Source organism: Primulina huaijiensis, chromosome 1 (genome assembly GCF_012295235.1).
Source record: "Primulina huaijiensis isolate GDHJ02 chromosome 1, ASM1229523v2, whole genome shotgun sequence".
In the NCBI taxonomy this organism is placed as follows: Eukaryota; Viridiplantae; Streptophyta; class Magnoliopsida; order Lamiales; family Gesneriaceae; genus Primulina; species Primulina huaijiensis.
The window spans coordinates 21,716,953-21,739,546 of record NC_133306.1 but is presented as its reverse complement, the minus strand read 5'-3'; the positions used below and the strand labels follow the sequence as shown (position 1 = coordinate 21,739,546).

Sequence of the window (22,594 nt, the reverse complement as noted above, 5' to 3'; positions counted from 1 at the left end):
TTGTGATTCAGGACATAATCTTTTATTCGGGCTTACCCTTGTTTACCTCATTCTATGTATCAACAATTGATCATGAGAATGTCAGAAATCATATTTATGATTAAACCCATCGAATCATGGTAAGAGCGTCTAGTAGCATCGCCCCATGATTCCCTAGGTATCACTGATAGTGTCTGCAAGAACCAGTCGATTATGATTAACGTACAATACGGTCCCTTCATCTCATATATCCCGATCGAATCTGCAACCATTGGTTCATCAAGGGTTGCGTAATAATTCGATAACTATGTGACACATATAATAGTGGCATCGCATGTACTATTGGATAACTCCTTCTCCAACGTACATCTCATACTCTGGACATAGATTCCACGCATTATTATTTCATCAGATCACATAGGATATCAAAACCCGTAGGTGAGCGGTGAATCCCCGACTACAATGCACTGGCTCCTATATGTATCGCAACTGTACCCAACCTCGCCACCTGATGACTCTCTTGGAGCCGGTAAGCGAGTCAAAGCACAGCCCTAGCATATAGAGCCTCAGTGTTGTCCCGAGTCATAAGGACTAATGGTGTACAATCATAACCACGGACTTATCCTCTCGATGAATGATAAACACTTGGAAAGTCCGAGGGAGGGTTGTTCGGTATAATCATTATATGACTACCCATCTGCATGTTTTGACATCTCTATGCTCTTACCAAGAAACGCAGTACACAACATCACATATGCTAGTCTCGAGCTCAAGCGACCTTTATCCATGTTTTAGGCGGCTGAATTGAATAGGAACGAATTTAGAATATGCAGTGTTTACAAATGAGTTTCAACATCGAATTACGATTCATTTGTATTAAAGCATAATCAAGGACTTTATTTATGCTGATCGCATGAGTATACAGATAAAGTGAAACGAAACCATTAAAAGTTAAATTATATTAAAATAAAGATTGTTTATTACAACTGAGTCAATAAAATCTCTAGTCAACAGTTGGCTTACAGAACATATACTCTAACAGAAAACTCATATAGTATATATATGTAAAATGTATTGAACTTGATCAAACTTTACTAAGATTCAAAGATCGACAAGTACAACGAAAGTAACAAAATCTAACGTAAATAAACAAGCAAACCTTGACTAGAATTTGGTGTCGGCTTAATCGATTTCCTAAAAACCAGACTCGCGAAGAAACAAGCACAAAAAAAAAAAAAAAAAAAAAAAAAAAAAAAAAAAAAAAAAANAAGAAACACATGGAAAGAGTAAGAATCTCGAGTAGAAATTGTCTCCCAAAACTAAAAAAAAGTTTGAACTATACTTATAAAAAAAATATCCAATTTATATTGAGGGCCTTTAACATTATAGGAAAAGACTCCTTTTTCTAATCCAAAAATCAATTTATTTAAGTTTGGAAAGTCTGATTTAGACTCGACATAATTCGCTTTTTAAAAACAAAGTATGCCTGATCAAAACAACAAGAAAATTTTTGGAAGTCGTTTGCTTTAGTTATATGTCTTATTTCAATGAAATTTTAAGAGGAAAAAAAAATTTCATATTTCAATTTTCGTTTAGAGAAAATTCTTTGCTCATTTTGAACAATACACCGAAAATAACACTTCGGATGTAGCACGACCTTGACTCCTGAGTCATCTATATGTTTGATTGAACTTTGGGCTGATAAGATTGATGACAAACTCATGAGAAGTAAAAGATCAAGCCAACTTAATCGATTATGTTAACAGATCATTGCAATAACTCTGCATCAAACGGTCCAAAATTATTCATCGAGCACAATGGCCTATATGTTTTCCAACGAACAAAAAATATTAATTTATAAAAATTTATTATTTCTATGTCTCTTGCAGAATTTTTTTCAATAGAAGTATATTTTTCTAGTGCTCAATATAAACAAAAAATATATATTTTTGTTTCCTTAAAATTATTATATAGCAGTGTAGTTGGACCAATATAAAATCATATTTCCTAATTATTGAGGTTGTTACGATATCAATGAGGATGATTTATGGATATTTATCAAATGCTCATATTGTTTATAAAACATTGTTGATTGTTTTGGTTACAATAGTAAATTTCAAAACGAAGTTACTCAAAATTAAAACTCATCGTAAATTTTCTTCAATCAATCATGTCATAATAAAAAAAATAAAATAAATTGATTATGTTATCAATTGAGAAATAAACTACTGAAAAATTCGGTTAGTATTTTTATATCTAAAACTGCACGAGAAGTTTTTTTTTGTTATCATTTTATATATGTTTGATCTTATCACTTAATTATAATAGGAATATTTTATATTTTGATTATTTCACATTTTTATATTGTATTTAATATATTGATTTAATTGAAAAAAAAGTGTTATGAATTTAAAAAAATATAAACACATATTATGATTAATCTGTTTTTAAATGTTATACTCATGTCAAAAATTTGTTAAGATCGACAATGATTGAGATACAAAAACAAAATAGTGTATTTATGTGATTTTTTGGAACCCAAAATATATTTCTTTCTTTTTTCTTTTATTTTTCATGAAAAAAAATTTATGTAAAAAAAATCTAAAAAACTTATTAAAAATCAGAAAATTTTAAAATTGATTTATAATTTTTTTTTTCAAAATTTGATTTTATCAAGAGTAGTTATGTTTAATTAATATGTCACATGTAAGAATTAAAAAATCATTGGAGTAAGAAAAGTAAACGGGTGAAGTGAAATCGAATATATTATAGTCCCACCAATCAATTCGCTGTCTGGGTCGGCATGAGTTCGTGTGCCCACTGGTCTTCACCTAACGTGGAAACGTTTTTGCGCGAAAGTTCTTTGATCTTGCCCAAATCCAGATACATAGTGTTGGAGAGGGGGGAGGAAATCGAAGCGAAGTGGTAAAGAGATTTTGGGCCTACAGAAAAGTTTTCCACCATTGAAGAGGGATGAAGAATGAGGAAAAAAAGAAAATTAACAAAGGGGCATTAGCACCTAAGCTGAAGCTCTCTCTACCACCTCCAGATGAAGATTCTCTCTCCAAATTTCTGTACGTTTGTTTATTCAAGAAAATTTGTGGGTTTATGGTTTTGCTGAACTGGGTCGAGACTTCTTTAGTTTCCTTTACTGATGATGATCTGTTGCTTTTTTTGTACGCAGAAGCGAATCGGGGACGTTTAAGGATGGTGATCTGTTGGTGAACAGAGATGGCGTTCGTGTTGTCTCTCAAAGTGAAGTTGTTGCTGTATGTCTCTGCCGTTCATGAGTTCATTGCTTCTCCGTTTCGGTTCTTGGAGAGATTTTTATCATTTTTCCCTTAAAAATAACTTTTTCGGCTCCATTGTTTAGTGTCTTGGGAAGTTCACAGGGGTTTTGAAGTAATGAAAATTGGAGAACTATCGCATTGTTTCTGCGTTAGGCCATTTCAGTTCGTTTTGATTTGTCCAAATGCATGTTGATTTTGTTTGTACTTTTGATCAGAGTCTGCTAATCGTTTGCTTTTGATTTGACGAGTTAATAAAATACTTGTGTGATCGGTTAATATGACAAGATCTCCTTTGTGCTGTTTTAACTGAATTTATGATTTCTAGGTGCATACAACTTTGAAGAATCTAAGTTCTTCCATGTTATGGATTTTCGATGAATGTGTGCATGGTGAAATGCTTTGCGACAAATAAGTGATTTCATAATTTTGCATTACTTTATATTGCCATTGAATGTTGATATACTGAATCATCGGGCTTATTTCGTGCTTTTGACTCTTTGTTTTGCTGTCAACTAGTTTCCAACAGGTAGCTGAAAGTATAAAGAAGATATTGTAATGCATTTATTTCCGTGTACTTGTTATCTTTTTCAGCCAACTTTAATACAACCATCAGATAACCAGTTGAGCTTAGGTGACTTTGATGCTGTTCAAGTTATTGGTAAAGGAAATGGAGGCATCGTACGATTGGTGCAACATAAATGGACTGGGCAATTTTTTGCTCTCAAGGTATTGTATTTAAACTGCAATACATGATACTACCCGCTACTTTGTTTTCTGCATTTAAAGAACTGGAATCGGTGTCCAGAGTCGTCTTTTACTTTTTCTGTAAATACTTTTAAAGTAATATGCAAAGACGGGGTACGGCGAGGTTATAAGGAAAATAGGAAAACTCTAGCAGTGCCAATTTTATAATTAGAAAGTTTGATCCCCTTTCATCAGATTTTTATTTCTTTGGGAAGTTAACAGTGCATAAGTTATTAATATGTTTTAACTGATTTTTGGATAAAAAGTGATGTCCAAGGGGGTTTGCTGTATCCAGGGTTTGAAACCTGGTCTCTATCCCTATGGGGAGAGGCTTATGCCACTCGAACCACAAGGGTGGTGTCATTGTGTGGTTTTTCCGCTTATACTTACAATAGGCTTCAAAATTGATTATGATCTGTTTGATCTCCATGAACTTTCTTAAAATGAACTTATTTGCAATAGATACCATCACATTCCGGAACCAAACCACTGATGTTGTTCCTTTTGATAACATCACTTAAAATTCAGGTTATTCAAATGAATATTGAAGAATCCGCTCGCAAACATATCGCACAAGAACTGAAAATCAATCAGTCATCTCAATGTCCCTATGTTGTAGTTTGTTATCAGTCTTTTTATGATAATGGTGCAATCTCTATAATTCTGGAGTATATGGATGGAGGATCTCTTGCAGACTTTCTGACCAAGGTTAACAAAATTCCAGAACCATATCTTGCTGCAATTTGTAAACAGGTGATGCATTTTGATTTTCAATCGTCAGTTGTGAAATCAACTCGAGTACTAACTATATCCTATCACTCCAATATAGGTACTCAAAGGCTTATGGTATCTTCATCATGAAAAACATATAATTCACCGGGACATGAAACCTTCAAATTTATTAGTAAACCACAGAGGTGAAGTCAAGATCACTGACTTTGGTGTCAGTGCAATACTGGCTAGCACATCTGGTCTGGCAAATACCTTCGTTGGCACTTACAATTACATGTCTGTGAGTAATATACTCCTCATCCAAGAATATATTTAGTGATGCTATTTTCTCGGATGATTATCTTTATATTCTTGCTGTATAATTACATCTCTCATTCTACAATTGAAGTTATGTAAGCTACTTTGCCCTGCAGTTTTTGTGCATTACAATTCCTCATGTTCTAACATTTAATATATACATTTGTTCTTGTTATTAGCCTGAGAGAATCCTTGGAGGCAGGTATGGTTACAGTAGCGACATCTGGAGCCTTGGTTTGGTTCTGCTTGAGTGTGCAACAGGAAGTTTCCCATACTCACCACCACAGCCCCCTGGGTGGACCAACGTCTATGAGTTGATGGAAACCATTGTTGATCAACCAGAACCACGCGCACCTTCTGATCTGTTCTCTCCAGAGTTTTGTTCTTTTATTTCTGCTTGGTAAATATCTTACTTAATATATGTTCCAATAATCGAGTTTTTCCATAATGCATAGTCAATCCCTTTTATCTCAAATCTATTTTCTCTTCTCAATTTTGTTATGACTAAATGAAGTTTAAAACCCTTAAATACTTATTTGATACCGAAGTAAAACTTAATGTATTAGAGGTGCTTTTATAATATCTTGTCTTGGGAATCATTTATGAGCGTCTAAATTCAGTTTACTCAAAGGGAAACTCTGTGCAGCAGCATTGCGACCTCTGCTGGGCCTGCGTCTAAATTCCTCTTGTTTACAATATAATTAGATGTAATTTTGTACTTGTTCAACAACAAGATATCATTTGTCAAACTCTTGAAAACCTGTTGTTTTCTTTATTCTATTGTTTCTCTGTGTACCCATGTTTATTGGATTTATCTTCTGGTATATGTAATGTTGTTTTATCGGATTTTCTCAGTGTGCAAAAAGATCCTAAAAATAGACTGTCAGCAAACGAGCTCATGGTACTTTACACTTTTTAAATTTTAATTTTAATTATACAAAGATTTTTGGGTCCCCTGTTGATCGAATGTATTGTAAAAAATCCAGGCACACCCTTTCATCTCTAAGTTTGATGATCTTGATGTGGATCTTGCGGTGTACTTCACCAGTGCAGGACCTTCACTTACCACACTCTAAACAAGGTTTGTTATGTGGTCTTATTTTGAGTAACTTTCTAACCAGTTTTTGCTGCAAACTGGTGTTTAAAAAGGGGATTACGGTTGATTCTTGAACAATTCTTTATAGCATGTTTAATGGATTGATCTTCACATACTTAAGGTCCTGTTCTGGAATCTAGATAGGATGTGAAAATGGATTAGCCTTTTCCTTACGCAATCTTGTTACCTCATCCTCTTCTCTTCTTGGCTTCATATCGGCTGCAACATCATCAGCTGCCTAGAAACAAAACTGATAGTCCATTTTCATGGTGAAAACTATGAGATGTAGAACATATAAAAGCTGAAGTCAATTAGGCGCGGTTCTGATATATTTGATCCATGCTTGGTTTTCTTTGATTAATATGGTGGCAACATGCTTTAATGTAGTTTATCCAGTACATTTCTTTCTTCATCATTTAATTTTTGGCATCGCCTCTGTGTCTAGATGTTTATCAATTTTTTAATTAATTGTATTATGCTTTGAAATTGGTTTGATCATTTTTACCAACACCATTGATTTATGGATGCCGGCAAATTTCTCGTAGAATAGAATCCCATATTATGAATTGATATGCTAAGTCTTTATCTGTATTTTTACTCAAACCATATATTTATATGCAAGTTTTAATTTCTCTTTGTCGTGTGGATCAAAATTAATTTCATTGCATATAATGATTGATCTAATATAGTTTCTTATGCATCCAGAAAAAAATAGAAAGAAAATCTAAAGTTCGTGATTTGGGTGAAATGCAAATTTGTAAAGGTTTTGCAAGTGAATAAATAGTAATACATCATTATGTTACCATGCTTGCTTAAATTCACTTAATAAAAATTAATTGGAAAAGACAGAAATGGGGGGATTAAGAACTAAACATATAAACTGTTTCTTAGGTGTTTAGTGGATAGTCTTTCCTCCCCATTTCTACCAACAAAGCAACGCCTAAACCACATCACATTGTTCGTCCTCGGCCAACAACCACATCACATTGTCCATTCTCAGCCAACTTTTATCTGGGAGATGAGATGCTACCCTAAGGTAGTATCCTAATCATGTATCTAAGGGTTCATATTTCAACACATGAGCGATATTAATGTTGATAGTGCCCATATAGCAAACATGGGTCATTTGATTTAAGATTAAGGCATTATCCTTATGGTAGATTGAACTCACCTTTCTTGTTTATTATCTTCCTAAACCTGGTGTTCAACTTTTTGGGTGAGATAGACGTACATATCTTTATGAATTATCTCCTGATGAGAAACTGAAATTCAAGAAAATGAGCCAGGAGAATGGCCTTTCCCATTTTAGAAATTATGAAGTGCATGTCACGCACCGGGCCCTGGCACGCGCAAGCGCGATTGCACAATGGGCTCCCGTAACAACAATTTTTTGACTGTCTTCTCTTTGCGAAAAATGTTTAACTCAAATCCATTGTAAGCCATTATAAACTCTGTTAAAATTGATTTTCTAACCCACATGTGACATGGGGTACTACAATGTACACATTTACGATGTTGCCTTTTTTTATCAACGTAGATTTGTGTTAGAGATGAGAGGATGGCAAGACAGTGAATTGAGTAAGAATGGGTTTGGTGCCATAAATTCACAGGAATGGTAGTTGATATTTTGCGAATTTTGGTTTAGATCCGATATTCGGATATTGGTGTTATGATAGATGCCACTGGAAATTTTTTTATGTTTGTTAGGCAATAAGATTGTGCTTGTTAATGTATTGGGTGATCAGTTAATTAAGTTTGACTTTTGAGGTTAAAACTGATGAAAGTATTGTTAACATATCTCACGTAGGATATCATTGTTTCTGAATTTGTTCACTTCGTGCCTTGTGATATTTTTCTTTCAATCTGCAGATGTAAGGACATGACATGCCAGACAATGGAAATTTTCTGCTGCAACTCTTGCTGCATAAGTCGATGCATCAGTTTTCGTTGCTTTCGAAAGACGAGCGAGCCTTTTAATGCCAATGGCTCGGAAGTCTTCAGTTGTGTACCATCAGTCCCCAGAATTATGGCTCAAATTGAACGAACTGCATTTGTGATATAGAATTTAGGACTTCATTTGTGATTTCAGAATATTTATTATGGGTTTGAGTTGAATTGCTTGCTGATCTTGCCTACTTGTCCCAGAGATGGTTGAATTATTTCAAATATATTTGTTTAATTTTTAGGAAAAACTTTTCGAACCCACCTCAATAAATAGACACTATTTCTCATTTTTCTTTTTTACCTGTAAATATATGGATCATGACATATAACCAATGTCTTTTATCACTTTTTCAAAAGTAATTTATTATATATTATTATCAAAGGAGCGTAGGTGGGGGCTTTATATGTATTAGTTACTCTACCCACGCGATGCGTGTGTACAGTCTTTTTTATCATTATCGATGGATTAAAATGAAATTTGACAAATTATGGAGGGACTAAATTGATATTTGAATTTTTGAAATAAAAAAAATAAAAATAAAAGTGTGTGTTGAAATTTAAGAAAAAACAAAAGTGTAATATTAGTATCTAGGAAGAAAAAATTGATATTCTTTCTAGGTAATTACTATCATGTCCTCAACTTTAATAAAATATAATATATATATGTGTGTGTATATATATATAATTTAAGCCAATTTTTTTAATAAATAATAATTTATTTATATGATTTGACATCATATTTTTTTATTTTTTCAAAACAATTAAATCATGTATTTTTATTTCTCAAAACATTTCCAAAATATATTTACCCAAAACATTAAAAATTCCAAATATATATTCTAAAATCTAAAAATATTATTCACCAAATAATAATATAATATAACGAGACAATAGTTGTCAAAATATAATATTATTATATTAGAAATATGCAAAGAGAAAACAAAAACACTTGAAAAAGACAATCATTCCATGTTATTTGTACGAGGAAAACTTTTATAAAATCAGCGTTGTACGTGGTTTCAATTGGCGTGTATCAGGTTGGGTTGATGCATACTATTATTTAAAAATAGTTCAATTTGAATTCGATCCAAATCTGAACTAATCCGAAACTCGGATCTGATTTTGATTTTTCTAATGTTTTTTAAAAATTCAAAAAATAATAATTTTAATTTAAACACATAATAACAAAATNAAATATTCGGGTCGACTAGTTGACCCGAATCCGACTCGAATCTGATTATTTTTTTTTTGGTTATATATCAGGACAAACTCGACCTGACCGGAACCCGAAAACCCCAAACTTGATTTTTTCCGAGTCGAATCGTGTCGAGTTGACATATCAGATTCGATTTTGACATCCCTATTGTACAACAATAAAATCATTTTGTTTTTGATTGAGATTAATCGATATATTTGGAAAATTTTGGTATTTGGTGTCTCAAAAAGGATTATATCACCGTCTAGTCGTAGGCATGAGGTTGGACCTCCACCTAAAATTTTTGGGTATCCATTTTGTTTTCTAAATTTAATTAATCGTCGGGCATTCAAATATTTTGAGTATTTTCCATTGCTAGAAATAGTTATCTATCCTAACAATCCATATTTGTTTTGGCAAACTAATCAAGTGTTAGGCTACAATTATTGAAGCAATTAACTATGAATTTTGAATCTTTGACCATATAATTATGCATGTGTGTGTGAGTTTTTTGAGTTTATTTTTGGCTTATCCAAACAAGCTTGATCATGGGATAACTTTGACTTTTATTGGCCAAGTTTAGCCATACTTTCTTAAAGCACAAGAAAATATTAGGTTTATTTCTTCTCTACAACAAAGTATATGATCATCCAAATCAATTACGTGCGTGCATAAGATTGATTGTTTGTCGCTTTATAAAAAAAAACTATAAAAGTTCAAACGCAATATCAATATGGACAATTATTGTACTTCAACAATTTCTCTCAATAATTGCACTCATTGCAATCCATGAGAATATGTGTCTTGGCTCTGATAGCGTTTGTCGATTTACTAAAAATTATAACTAGTGGTAACGATACAACTTAAATATTTTACACTGCACGACAGTTCAAACGTTACATTTTATAATTTTAGAATATAGTCACTAAAAAACTTTAAAAATAAAAACGCATTCATGACTTTGCATTCACCATAATATTTTACACCACACGACAGTTCAAATGTTACGTTTTGTAAAATGTCCATATCAACCATAATATATTAAAAAAAATGACATCTGAGTTAAATAATTATTTAAATAAATTATAAAAATTCTTATGAATAATCATATTCAGTAATAATGTAAATTATACGAGATACGTATAAGTAATATTATAATTTATACTATTTATATCGTATTATTATACTTAGCATATCTTATTAACTTGGGTATGTCAATATAATATCAACGTTTTTTTTTTTACAATTTTACCTATCAAAATATTTGTTAACTAATTTTTTTGGTATGCGTTTATTAATAATTTTAGTACATTTTTTTCTTTTATTTTTTATGATTTTTCTCCAACTTATTTCTAATATATTTAAAAATCTAAAAATATCTCAGTAAGTCTTATATAATCACAAATATATAAGTATCATATCTTATTAAAATAATATATATATTTTTAACAAGAATTATCAAACATCACACGGAATACTTTGTCAAGTGTAATGTAGATATGAGCTTTGCAAACGAAAAAAGATTTTTTTGATGTTGGTATAATCATTCAAGGTTCAAATGGTATCTATAACCAAAGTTCGCTCAAAATCGAACCTATTAGGAGACAAGCAAATAGAGCTGTTCACATCTTAATTAAGACGACTCTTCATCACACGTATTTCAATATTTCTAATGTAATTTTTATTTACTTATGTCGTTAATATTAACGTGGACGATTATAAATCTCAAATCGAATAATAATAAATTTCGTGGAGGATTGATTTTTTTTTTTTTTTTAAAAAAAAGAAATTAATATGGTATATACCACAAAACACCAGTATATATTATGTTATGAATGAATTAAAAACCGACTAAATCAAAATATTCCTTTCATTCGAAGTATTTCCTAGTTTATTATAGTCTCTTCATCATTGTCAGAGGCTTTACATCATACTATATAATACACATATCTCCCACGCGATCTCCAGAAATTTCTTCGCTCTGCAGTACTTTCTTTGCCACCTGCAATGGCGATCTCGCCGGAGAGCTTGGACACGACGTCGTCCAGCGAAGACACCAATCGCCGGAATAATCGCTCTTCTATTCGACGCAGACTTGTCAATCGTGTTGCCGCCAAGACTTTGCTAGAGTCCGATTCAAACTCTCTCGGGGCTGAGAGTCTCGGGAATGGTGGTGCAAATGATGGAAACCAAACTGATTTGATTGGTAATCTGTGTGAAAGAGCGGTGGAGTCTGCGGATGACACGCCGACAACTGGATCGGTTAGTGAAGGATCGAGCTACGGAAATGAGAACGAGGACGCGGTGAAGGAAAACGGAGAAAGTAGTAATGCTAAAGAAGTGGAGGCTTCGACCGTGAAGTTCAATTATAGACCTTCTGCACCGGCGCACCGTAAACTTAAGGAGAGTCCTCTCAGCTCCGACGCCATTTTCAAACAGGTTAGCCTTTTCATTTCTTTCCACACCACCCACACGCTTGTATCTGTTTTTATACGCTAAACGTCGAGTTGTTTGTGTGAATACACTGAACGTGGGGATGAACTATTTATTAGGTTCCGTGCTGCAACAATCGAGATACTATATTTTTCCACAGTGGAATCTTGCGGTGAATTATTTCTTGCGCACGAAGTCATTATTTTTATTTGTTCCCGGAGTTGATTTGTCCACGGCAGGAAGCTTGCTTCTTTTTTTGGTGTGCCTAAAGGAATTCACTTTTAACCAAGGGCGTTTCCGTTTTTAATTTAAAATATTTTGTGAGCATCATTTTTTTTATCATCCTGCCTTTTCTGCTCCTTCCAGCATTCACGCTACTAGTGATCGCTTGCTAGCAACAAGCTGATTTTGAATAACTCCGTGATTCAAATGGGTTTCTAGTACTGAATTATATCATGAAGCTTACATTTTAATTTTATTATATACATAAGATAAGTTTCCATGCAACAGTTAAGTTACTAAAACTAATCTGTATCTTGAGGCAGAGCCATGCGGGTCTCTTCAACCTTTGCATAGTGGTGCTTGTTGCTGTAAATAGCAGGCTTATCATTGAAAATTTGATGAAGGTATGTCTCTTTTGATTTAATGTCTCCTTAGGATAGTTTGGATATTAATGTGATTTTATGCGTTGCATTTTTTAAACTAATAATGAATAGTATCCACTAATTTCGTTTGCTGGTTGGAAATGTGTCCAGTTTTGTTGCATATGCATCAAGTTCTCCTGTTTGGATGATACTCAATATTCTTGCCCAAGCTTTGAAGCTTACTTATGTTAATTATTTTGTTTAGGAAAAGATATTTTTGAAACTCTGTCATGACATGATATATTTGTTTTCTTTTGACTTGCAGTATGGCTGGTTGATGGATTCAGGATTTTGGTTTAGCCCGAAGTCTCTTGGGGATTGGCCACTTCTGATGTGTTGGTAACATTGTGAACTTTTAGTTTTCCTCATGTTATAGTAGGTCGATAATACCATTCAACAATTTGTTTTTTAATGGTAACTCTTTTTTTTTTTCTGTTTCCAGTTTAAGTCTCCCAATTTTCCCTCTTGCTGCATTCCTTGTCGAGAAGTTAGTACAACAAAAGTACATATCTGAATTTGTAAGAAGACTCAGCTCTTTGTTCTCAATGTTCTTGCAGATGAGACTTGATGTTTGGCTTCTGTCCTTTCTGTGATACTTTTTTTGATGAAAGCTGATATATGTAAAGGGTCTACATTTATTGCACTTAAGTCACTTAAGTGAATATCAGTAATCCAAAGATAATGTAAGTAGCGGAAATGTAATTGTGTTTTTCTGTTTTAATTTTGCATGAATCATTGCTTGAGTTATATATTGGCAATTTGGTAAAACTTACCCTGAAAAATCCATTATGTTCTTACTGTTCTTTTTTCATGAATCTTGGTGTTTGGGCACATAGCTAGATTTTAATGATGTTTGATTATTTTCCGTAATCCATACTTTAGATACTCATCGAGTTTACTGTTCAGAAAGAGAGGGGTGTCTGTGTTTGAGACTAGTCTGGCCCATCATCAATTTTTATGATTGATTCAACATATTATGTCAACTTGACGTTTTGATGAATTACAAGTGCGTGGTGAAGGCACCTTAGATTTGTCATGTGGGTGTGCTTGAAAGTGTGAGTACCGGATATATATATTCTTTAGTGTTGTTTGGCTATCGTAATCAATGCAAGTTTAGCTGTAACTGGTGCTCACTAACGAAAGGACCTCGAATTTTATTTTTGTTAGTTGTTTAATTCAATTTTTTGCAGGTTGTCATTTTGGCCCACGTCGTAATAACAACTGTTGAGCTCGTGTATCCAGTTTTAGTCATTCTCAGGTTCGTTCTTGACCACTTCAAACTAGCCATTCCTCATTATCCCCTTTCTCTATTTCATATGTAAAGAAAAATGCCATATTTGGAATGAGAATTCGTTCTCTTTCCGTGTTGGTAAATAAATGACATGGGAATAATTGACATAAAATGTTTGATATCATTCTATTGTTCAGATTGGTTTCAGTTTTTATTGATAAAAACTTGAATTGGCTACTTTTTTCTCTCTCCATTATGTTGCTTCGTAATCCATAAAAAATCTATGATCTTTCAAGTTTTTAAAATTGCTGAAGGCAAGCACCTTAGTTGCAAGGTGCACCTCTTTGTTTTTTTTTTTTTGATATGAAACTAATTTCATTAGAATAAATAAAGATTACATATCCTTTGCGGATGAGAATTCCGCAGTACAGTAACCAGACTACTAACATAAGGAAGTCCTCAAAGAAAACAACATGCAATACTTATGCTCATACAAAATTCCAATTCCTCACTAAATCTGAAACACTTAAATGATTGAATTGATCCAAGTTGATCGTCCACGATGCGACCCTAAATTTTATTTTCTCCCATACTTGATCGATAGACTCGGACACATCTTGAAAAACTCTGCTATTTCTTTCCAACCAAATGGACCAAAATATGCAATGAATTATCATAGCCCAGAAGGTTTTGAATTTGTTCACGAAGGGACACCCTGAGTTGACATGAAATAAGTCTTTAGCTTGCCTTGGGATAGCCCATTGAATTCCCAGTTCTTCTAACACTTTGAACCAAATTCCTCTCGCAAAGGAACAACGCAAAATTAAATGATCTTGATCCTCTTCATGATTTTGGCATAAGCAACACCACTGCGGTCTCAAAGCACACTCCCTCCACCTTCTCTTGACCGAATCACATGTAGGCAACTTTCCCAAGGCCACGATCCACGAGAAAGTCCTAATCTTTTGTGGGACATTAACTTTCCAAATGTTATTAAAAAAACTGAATGAAGGGAATCACACACCTTGGAGCATCTTAAAATCTCGAGATGTTGTTTATCATGCCTTAATGTGCATATCTTGTACTTTTGCTTTGCGGAACCTGACCGTAAATTGCCTTTGAAAACTATGGGTAGTTTAAATGTTTGATATTCAACTTTCCAACTGACGACACCAAGAATACGGCTGCCATAAGTAATTTTCCTTTGAAAATGGTTTTCAGTATGGTATATTTTGATTTCAAAGCCTCTATCAGATTATCTTTAACACCTGAAGCAATCACTAAAGAGTGGTTTATACAGTCACATGATACTTTAGGTGAAGTAGCTTCTCTAGCTTTTAGCCATCACATCTAATTTTTTGTTTGATCGATTAGTTATCTGTTCTTGTTAGATTTTTTTGAAAACAAAAGAAAGCAAATGACATTAATTTATTAACCAACAATTTTATATGAAGTAGATTAGTCTTTATATAATCATCAATCAATAAACTTGCATTTGATAGTGAATTTTAGTTGTTCTTCATCGATTTCGGTTGTCGGGCTTACTTCCTACTCCCAGTGGTAGTAATGGCTAGCCTTATATGTTATTTGGCGGTCGTAAGGTTGTCTTGCACGAGGCAGTGGAAACTGTTGAAGTGTATCTATTCGAGCATTGGACGTCGATTACGAATCAGTTGCAACAGGATAGATTACGATGGTATAAACACAACTTCGATCAGAAGTCCAAAAAACACTTATCACATAGCTGACAGTCATTTAAAAAAAAATAATTATTAAAGTGTAGAAAAGATGAACCTAAATATTCAGCACTGGGTGATTCTTTGTTTGCCAAGAGGTCTTCAGTGGATAAGGAAACAAATTACGGTCATACGGCGGCAATAAGAAAGTGACAGTGTCTATATTCCATATTCGGCAGATTATGGATGGTGTCAAATGAAATTGTCTTTGTTGAATTTCAAGTAGATAACCTTGGGTTTGGGCTTTTCATTTGATTTTGCATGTCTCTTTTTAATGTTTGTTGCTAGAGAAAATGCCAAATATACATTCCTCCAGGACTGAGACAGTGAGAAAGCTAGACCCCATAACTTTAAAATGTTGTTACTAGGTAGCTACTTGAGTAGTGTTAAGCACCAACTTGATTTGATTTTTCTGATTGTGAAATTGCACAGGTATGATTCGGCTGTTCTATCCGGTGTCACTTTAATGTTCTTTTCTTGCATTGTGTGGTTGAAGCTGGTGTCTTATGCACATACAAATTATGATTTGAGAGTACTCGAAAAATCAAAGGACAAGGTATGTTATTTCATTTTCCACCCTGCAGATATTTGCTGTATCTTTCCATTTAGAGCAATTAACAGCTATTATGGGGACAATAAAGCTTCTTATGAGATTTTGCAAGAATTGAGGATTTTGATGGAGGGGAACCACAGTTGACCATTGATCTTGTTATTTTTTTTAAAAAAAAATTAGATGGATTGATCTAGGTATTAACGAAAATTTTGTGTGAATTAGGAAATTTTGCATATATTTTAGTCTTAAATCTATCACATCATTCCTGTTCGTTTGATGTTTGACTTGCTAATATCTGAACTTAAGCTTTATAGCGGAGAATTTATCTGATTATTTCGTTATTCTTATTGTGGTCGTGGTTATTTTTTTGAACATTTTGATGTACTTAATGGTGGTGTGCTCTCTATCACACACATGTACATGCTACCTCTTACATATGTCCCCATACTGGGAAATGCACTTATGGACTATCAACTACCTTTCTATATTATCCAGTTGATTAATAAAAATGGAGACCATTATGTTTTTTTTATTCTAAAGTTTACTTCATGAAAATAGCGGGAGGCTTTATCCAATTACTGGAGCATGGATTACTCCTATGACGTTACTTTTAAGAGTTTGGTGTACTTTATGGTTGCTCCCACTTTGTGCTACCAGGTACGTATACATGATATTTCAATTGATGATGCTGAATTCTGTTATTTATCAATAGTATGTGTGTCTGATCTAGAGATACGTCTGATTTAAGACAGAGACATGCATTTTGGCATGTGAGGGTTGTAATGTTATTTGTACACCTTTATGCTAGAGTTCAAAGTCTGTGCATCTGATATTTTTGAATTTTTTAAAGTCATAAAAGCATTCAGTTGGCATTCAACCCCTTGGATTTTGAACTTGTTATTTCAAGGTGTCATGCAATCCATGTGTACGAGAAGGTGTAATTATCTGATGAATAAACTATTTAGTTAAAAAGGAATATTGACCATGTGCTTGCTTTTTGAGTTCTACTTTTCAATTTTGAATTCTTAGTGACCTATCTTTAGTATCTACGACGGTTGTGTCTTTTGAGCCACTGATTGATGTAAAAGGCTCTACACGCGTTAACACTGTCTTGGAAATAGTTGTGCCGTGACTCAGTAAAGTATTGTTATTTGTAGCCAACCTATCCTCGTGCAGCATGCATACGAAAGGGTTGGGTGGTACGCCAATGCATTAAGCTGGTAATATTTACAGGGTTAATGGGATTTATTGTGGAACAGGTAATTTTTGATTTTTCACTCTTTTACCTGGTTTTGCTAATTCAATATGATAGTGCTTTTAGTCTTTTACATAGTTTGTTTGTAATGCAGTATATAAACCCTATTGTCAAGAATTCTCAGCATCCACTAAAAGGAAATATTTTATATGCAATAGAGAGGGTATTGAAGCTTTCCGTACCAAATTTGTACGTGTGGCTTTGCATGTTTTATTGCTTCTTCCATCTTTGGTAAGTTTCCATTTCTCAATTACATATAATTTTGTTGTTGTTTTGTAAGGGTTTATATATTCTGTATGCATATGCTTCCATGAGTGTGATGACTCTTGGTCTTTTGACTGTTTTGCTTTTGGGAAGTTGCTTGTTTAGATAAAATTTTCTTTTGATATGCAATATACGATTGTGAGTCTTAATTTGTTTTTTTAGATACAGTTATAAATTATGTATGGTTTTGAGACTAGGTGGAAGGTTTCTTGACAAATTGAGGAAAAAGGTTCTTGCATAGTTTGGCAGAATATTGTGATATTACACATCCTACAGACACTACACTGGTATAATGATCATTGAAAAGAAGTTTTTAAAAGTCTCCATCTATGGTTTGATTCAGTTATGCTCAAGACTACTCTTTCTTCTTCATAAACCATCCAAGATCTCAAACACTTACTTCTTTGTTTCAAATATCTCGGAGTGTCTTCATACCAAGTATACGTGTCTCCGACTTGACATTTACCTGAAGTTTATTGATTTCTGAAAGCGAAGTTGATGCATACCTTAAGACACATTGGAAGTTCATATGTTACCTACAAACAAAGATTGAGATCATGTGTTGTAAGACTAGGCAAATCGAGTTGGAAAGAAAATGTACCTTCATGGCAAATTGATAACTTTTGCTAAAAGTTTAGGTGCTAAGGGGACCAATGCAAGTCGATGCTACTTCTTTTGCTTAGTTAAGTTGCTAAAGGTAGATGTGCATTTCAGCTTTTACCATGAACCGGCCAATGCCATGGAAAGTAATGTTTTACCACTATGAAGGTTAAAAAAAAATGCTTGACAAACTTAAAATATCATATGACAAGGAACGTGTCGAACTATATTCTGTTCTGGCAAGTGCCAAAACTTCAGCACTAGGGAATCAAATACGAGTTAAAGAAGTCTTCTAAAGATAAAAAAGTGGTGGGATGTTATTTGCATCTCTATGATTGGAGGTGGCAGACTTTGGTTTCGCATGACAACCTCCATAAAGAAAAAAGAGCACAATGTTATCTTGGCTAACCTCTTAAAATGTTTTGTCCTTATGGTTGCCTTGCTCTTATCATACTTACATGTAGTTTGGTGTTGTAGGCTAAATATACTTGCAGAACTTCTTTGCTTTGGTGATCGGGAGTTTTACAAGGATTGGTGGAATGCAAGAACAGTTGAGGAGGTAGAAATTATATGACATATTTTTCTTCCTTTTGAGATTTGAAGAGTGCTTGTAGCTGATTAACTTCTGTCTTTATTGTGCATTTGGTTGCGCAACTGTTGATACCAACAGTATTGGAGAATGTGGAATATGGTAAGCTGATTTGTTCTGATTTTCTTTCGTTCATGAAAAATAGAACTAGTTTCTGTTTTGTTCCCGTTGTTTTATGATATCGTGGTTTTTTTTGGCATTGATTGACATTTATATTTATTGTAGCCTGTCCATAAATGGATGGTCCGACACATATATTTTCCATGCTTGCGGAATGGAATACCAAAGGTGTTTCTTTTCGTTACCTTATACTGTTGCCTTAATAATCTTCCTTTGCATCAAGATGTTGATTGATTGATTACAGCTCAACTTCGGAATGTGTTCATTTCTTGCAGTCTCTAGCATTAACTTTGAGTTTCAACTTTGTTCCTGTTCATACTTAATTACCTCTCACCCTTGAATGCAATAAATTAATTTAACTTTGTTTCATGCCATTAGATGTCAGTGGCTTGTTATAATAGCCCTTTAAACAAATATTTGTTGGATAGGAATTGTTTAAATGATGATATTTATTTAGTCAATCTAAAATTACGATTATTGCAAAATTCTAATTTCCCACAAACAATTTTCCTAGTGGGGTTGCGTACATACTGATTTCAGATCTAGAGAGAACTGTTATCTTCAATCTACCGCAGACTATGCCCAATTTGCTTCTGAAAGTATTTCCACATCTCAATCTGAAATCTGAAGTTTTCTTCACACCCAATCTTTGATTATCTTTATTTATCAGAGAGTGGGTTTCCATTGTCCGTTTCCATTTTGGCATTGGGATCTATCAGAGTTTTAATTGGTTGTACATTATTCCTAGCACCATATCTTTTTCAGCAGATCAGACGCGCATATTCCATCGTGAAACTGAAATTCCAGCCTCAGCTTGACTACATTTCAACCAGTAAAATGGTGAAATGTTGAAACAAATATAATGATTATGTTGGAAGTTCAGAAAATTATACAATTATATTTTTAAGAAAATGATTGAAAATGATTTATTTTGGGGAATGAAAAATGAGATCGAGTGTTGAAAGTGGAACTGCCATTGCTTTCTCCAAGTTTCCTGACTTTTCAAGGATAGCACGGTACCTTTACTTACGGTGTTGGATAATTATTAATCTATTTTATGTTTTTTACTTTTGTTCTTCCACCTGAAAGCAATTACAAAGAAGCTAAAATTATGTTACGCTTCATGGGTCCCCAATAAGTCATTGTTCTAAATTGCCAATGAATCCTGATGCAGGTTGTTGCAGTTTTGGTTGCCTTTCTTGTGTCTGCTCTTTTCCATGAGGTAAAGTGTTATTCGACCTTTCTGTACCTTGTTTCATGAATCTTTGGAACTCTTTGTTCTGATTTTAACTTTCCAGTAGATGACTGTGATTTGTTTGTTGGACAGCTTTGTATTGCCGTCCCTTGTCACATATTCAAATTTTGGGCATTTTCGGGGATTATGCTTCAGGTAATAAAATTCTTCACTTGATTCTCTTCAGTTTCTAGAAAGACTGGCTTGTTGATAAATACATACTTCCCTTTGTCTTGGTTAGAATGTTCTTTTAAAATTATCCATCTATCAGGTACATGATGTAATTGATTCCCAGACAAATCTTTGATGTTGTGCTTTATAATTGGCGCCGATGATAACATATTATCTACCTATCTGGGTTTAACTTTTGAGTTTATACATTCTTATTTTTCAACTATTCAAAACTTGGGAGTTAGTTAAATCATTTGACTTGGGGTTTTCAAATATTCGTTTTTCAATTGGCCAATCTCCAAAAATGTCAAGGATGGTATGTAATCTGTTCCTTTTTTTACTATGACAGGTTCCTCTGGTAATCGTGACTAATTTCCTGCAAAACAAGTTCCAAAATTCTATGGTAAACTGTCTTTGCTTCAAATTTAGGTATATGAAGGTCCTTGAATTGTCTGTGTGAACGTTCTTATGTTCCTAGTTTGTCAGTTATAACCAGTATGAGTCCATGAATTGCCTAACCTCTTGGACCACTAGGAGGATGCATTAAAAGTAATATGCGATCAAATATAGAAATGAGAATTAAATGGTGGATAATTCTTAATTTTACTCACTTTTCTACAGTTACTGGGAGGAATTTCTTGATAGAGAGAGAGAGTGGAAAATTAGGCCATGATGTACACAATTTCCGTACTTCCATAATTTTTCTACAATTTCTTAGCTTCTGGAGACAAACATTTAGTTTCTACAAGTTATAAATCATGTAGAGGACTCTGTTGTTTCAATTATTTTGTGCTCGATCTGTTGGCATATATAATTGAAACAACAGATCTATTGACTCTGCTCTTTTTGTAAACCATTTCTCTGATTATTTTACTTAATAAAAAATCAGGTGGGCAATACGATGTTCTGGTGTTTTTTCAGCATCTTGGGCCAACCTATGTGCGTCTTGCTGTACTACCATGACTTGATGAATCGAAAAGCGAGTGCAAGGTAGGCAATACCCATGAGCCCTTCAAAAGTAAGAAATCCATGGAACTATAATGTCTGTCTAGACAACTGGCCTGCATGAATGGAGATTAAGCTTCTTCAATTAATTCGTGATTGCCTACGAATGAAGTGATTTCCCAGAAGCTCCAAAATGGCATTCATATTCAAGTAAAGTAGCTTGCGCGCACAAATTTTCAACGGGTAATCACTCAAGAGTTGTCGGATTGGTTTATGTATCATCTACATTTCGGAACATACAATTATTAAGTGAATTTATGACTATTGGAGGAACTATAAAGTCGACCGCAGACTGTGTGGCTTCTATTTTTACGGTATCTTTTTGAACTTGTTCCTTCTGGAGAATTCACACATCCTTGTTTTTAGCTTAGATTTCATACAATCTGTGAGGACTGTGATCATCAGATTCCCCATGTTTTGTCAACTCTCAAGAGTTTAGTTTTTCAATGAGCAGCTTCACGTTCCCAGAGTAAGATGATAAATAAATAATTTTGGTAAATTAATAAGATACTATTTTTCGGGAAACGTTTATATAACTCTATGATATTCTTTACATATCGCAAGTAAAATGATAAAATTAAAAGTAATTGAATATGAGTATATTGTAAATTCGATGTTTTCTTAACTGAAATTCGATTTTAGTTGTCTATTGGCTGATTTTCCCGATTGGATTTACAACTTTTGGAGTTTGATCTAAAAAATTATGTTGTTGGTTATGTCTGATTTCTTTTGCAAAATAGGTTTCCAAGCTGCATGTAATGTGCTTTAAGATTTATTAGTTGTCTTATATGTTTGGGGTTTTGTAAATTTAATTTTTATAATTTATAATATCACAAATTTTGAAGGTTTTAAGAGTAACAGATTGATCTGATTTATATTTACAAATAAAAGTGATAGTTTTGATGTAAAAAATAATATTATTACATTAACTAATTGGGTTGGAAATCCTTCTCATAAAATTGATCTGGTCGTCTGTGAGACGGTATTATAAGAATTTTTGTTATTATGATTTCATGTAATATAAAAGATATCAAATAGGTTTCAACAAAAAAACAACAAAATAATCAAAAAACGATAAAATAATTCAATATTTTCCATCGATATTTGGATATCTTGAAAATAGGCTTGTATCATGTTAACTTTTCCCCGGATATGCAAGGATAAAAAAACAAGGATACGATGGCTCCAACAATTTCCAAAGAATAAAATTAGATAAAGACAGGTGTATCCTAATTCAGGAGATATATATATGGTGTGGCCATGAGGTTAATAAATTAATTCATTTTTTATTGATTAAATTAAATGAATAATTCAAAAATTAATTTTGGTTAGCAATTATTATATCATAAATTAGAGTAAAACATTGAATAATTCGTGTATCCAATATCGATTAACTAATATCTTAAAATTGACTCGATCCCATCATTATTGATTTTATGAAACTTGATCATAATTCTGTTATCGCATCTTTTGTATTGATTA

At 33.3% G+C, this 22,594-nt stretch overlaps 2 protein-coding genes across 3 annotated transcripts; both read left to right on the top strand.

The window, feature by feature from the left end:
- Positions 1-2,753: 2,753 nt before the first annotated feature.
- On the top strand, positions 2,754-8,369 carry LOC140984469 (mitogen-activated protein kinase kinase SIPKK-like). Of its 2 annotated transcripts, none has more exons than XM_073451908.1 (9): positions 2,754-3,053; positions 3,164-3,248; positions 3,861-3,995; positions 4,542-4,766; positions 4,843-5,025; positions 5,222-5,442; positions 5,898-5,943; positions 6,029-6,123; positions 8,008-8,369. In XM_073451908.1, exons 1-8 carry the CDS (start codon positions 2,953-2,955, stop codon positions 6,116-6,118), a joined length of 1,086 nt encoding a protein of 361 aa, XP_073308009.1. In that variant the 5' UTR covers positions 2,754-2,952; the 3' UTR covers positions 6,119-6,123; positions 8,008-8,369. The 2 variants fall into 2 exon arrangements, with proteins under 2 accessions (XP_073308009.1, XP_073308018.1); XM_073451917.1 differs by having other exon boundaries at positions 6,029-6,127.
- Positions 8,370-11,151: 2,782 nt separating this feature from the next.
- LOC140984463 (diacylglycerol O-acyltransferase 1A) lies at positions 11,152-21,585 on the top strand. Its single transcript, XM_073451896.1, has 16 exons — positions 11,152-11,716; positions 12,256-12,336; positions 12,620-12,693; positions 12,797-12,872; positions 13,545-13,612; positions 15,754-15,877; positions 16,433-16,531; positions 17,032-17,133; positions 17,224-17,360; positions 18,471-18,552; positions 18,664-18,684; positions 18,808-18,870; positions 19,877-19,924; positions 20,030-20,092; positions 20,457-20,510; positions 20,997-21,585. Exons 1-16 carry the CDS (start codon positions 11,285-11,287, stop codon positions 21,099-21,101), a joined length of 1,629 nt encoding a protein of 542 aa, XP_073307997.1. The 5' UTR covers positions 11,152-11,284; the 3' UTR covers positions 21,102-21,585.
- The last annotated feature ends 1,009 nt before the right edge of the window (positions 21,586-22,594 follow it).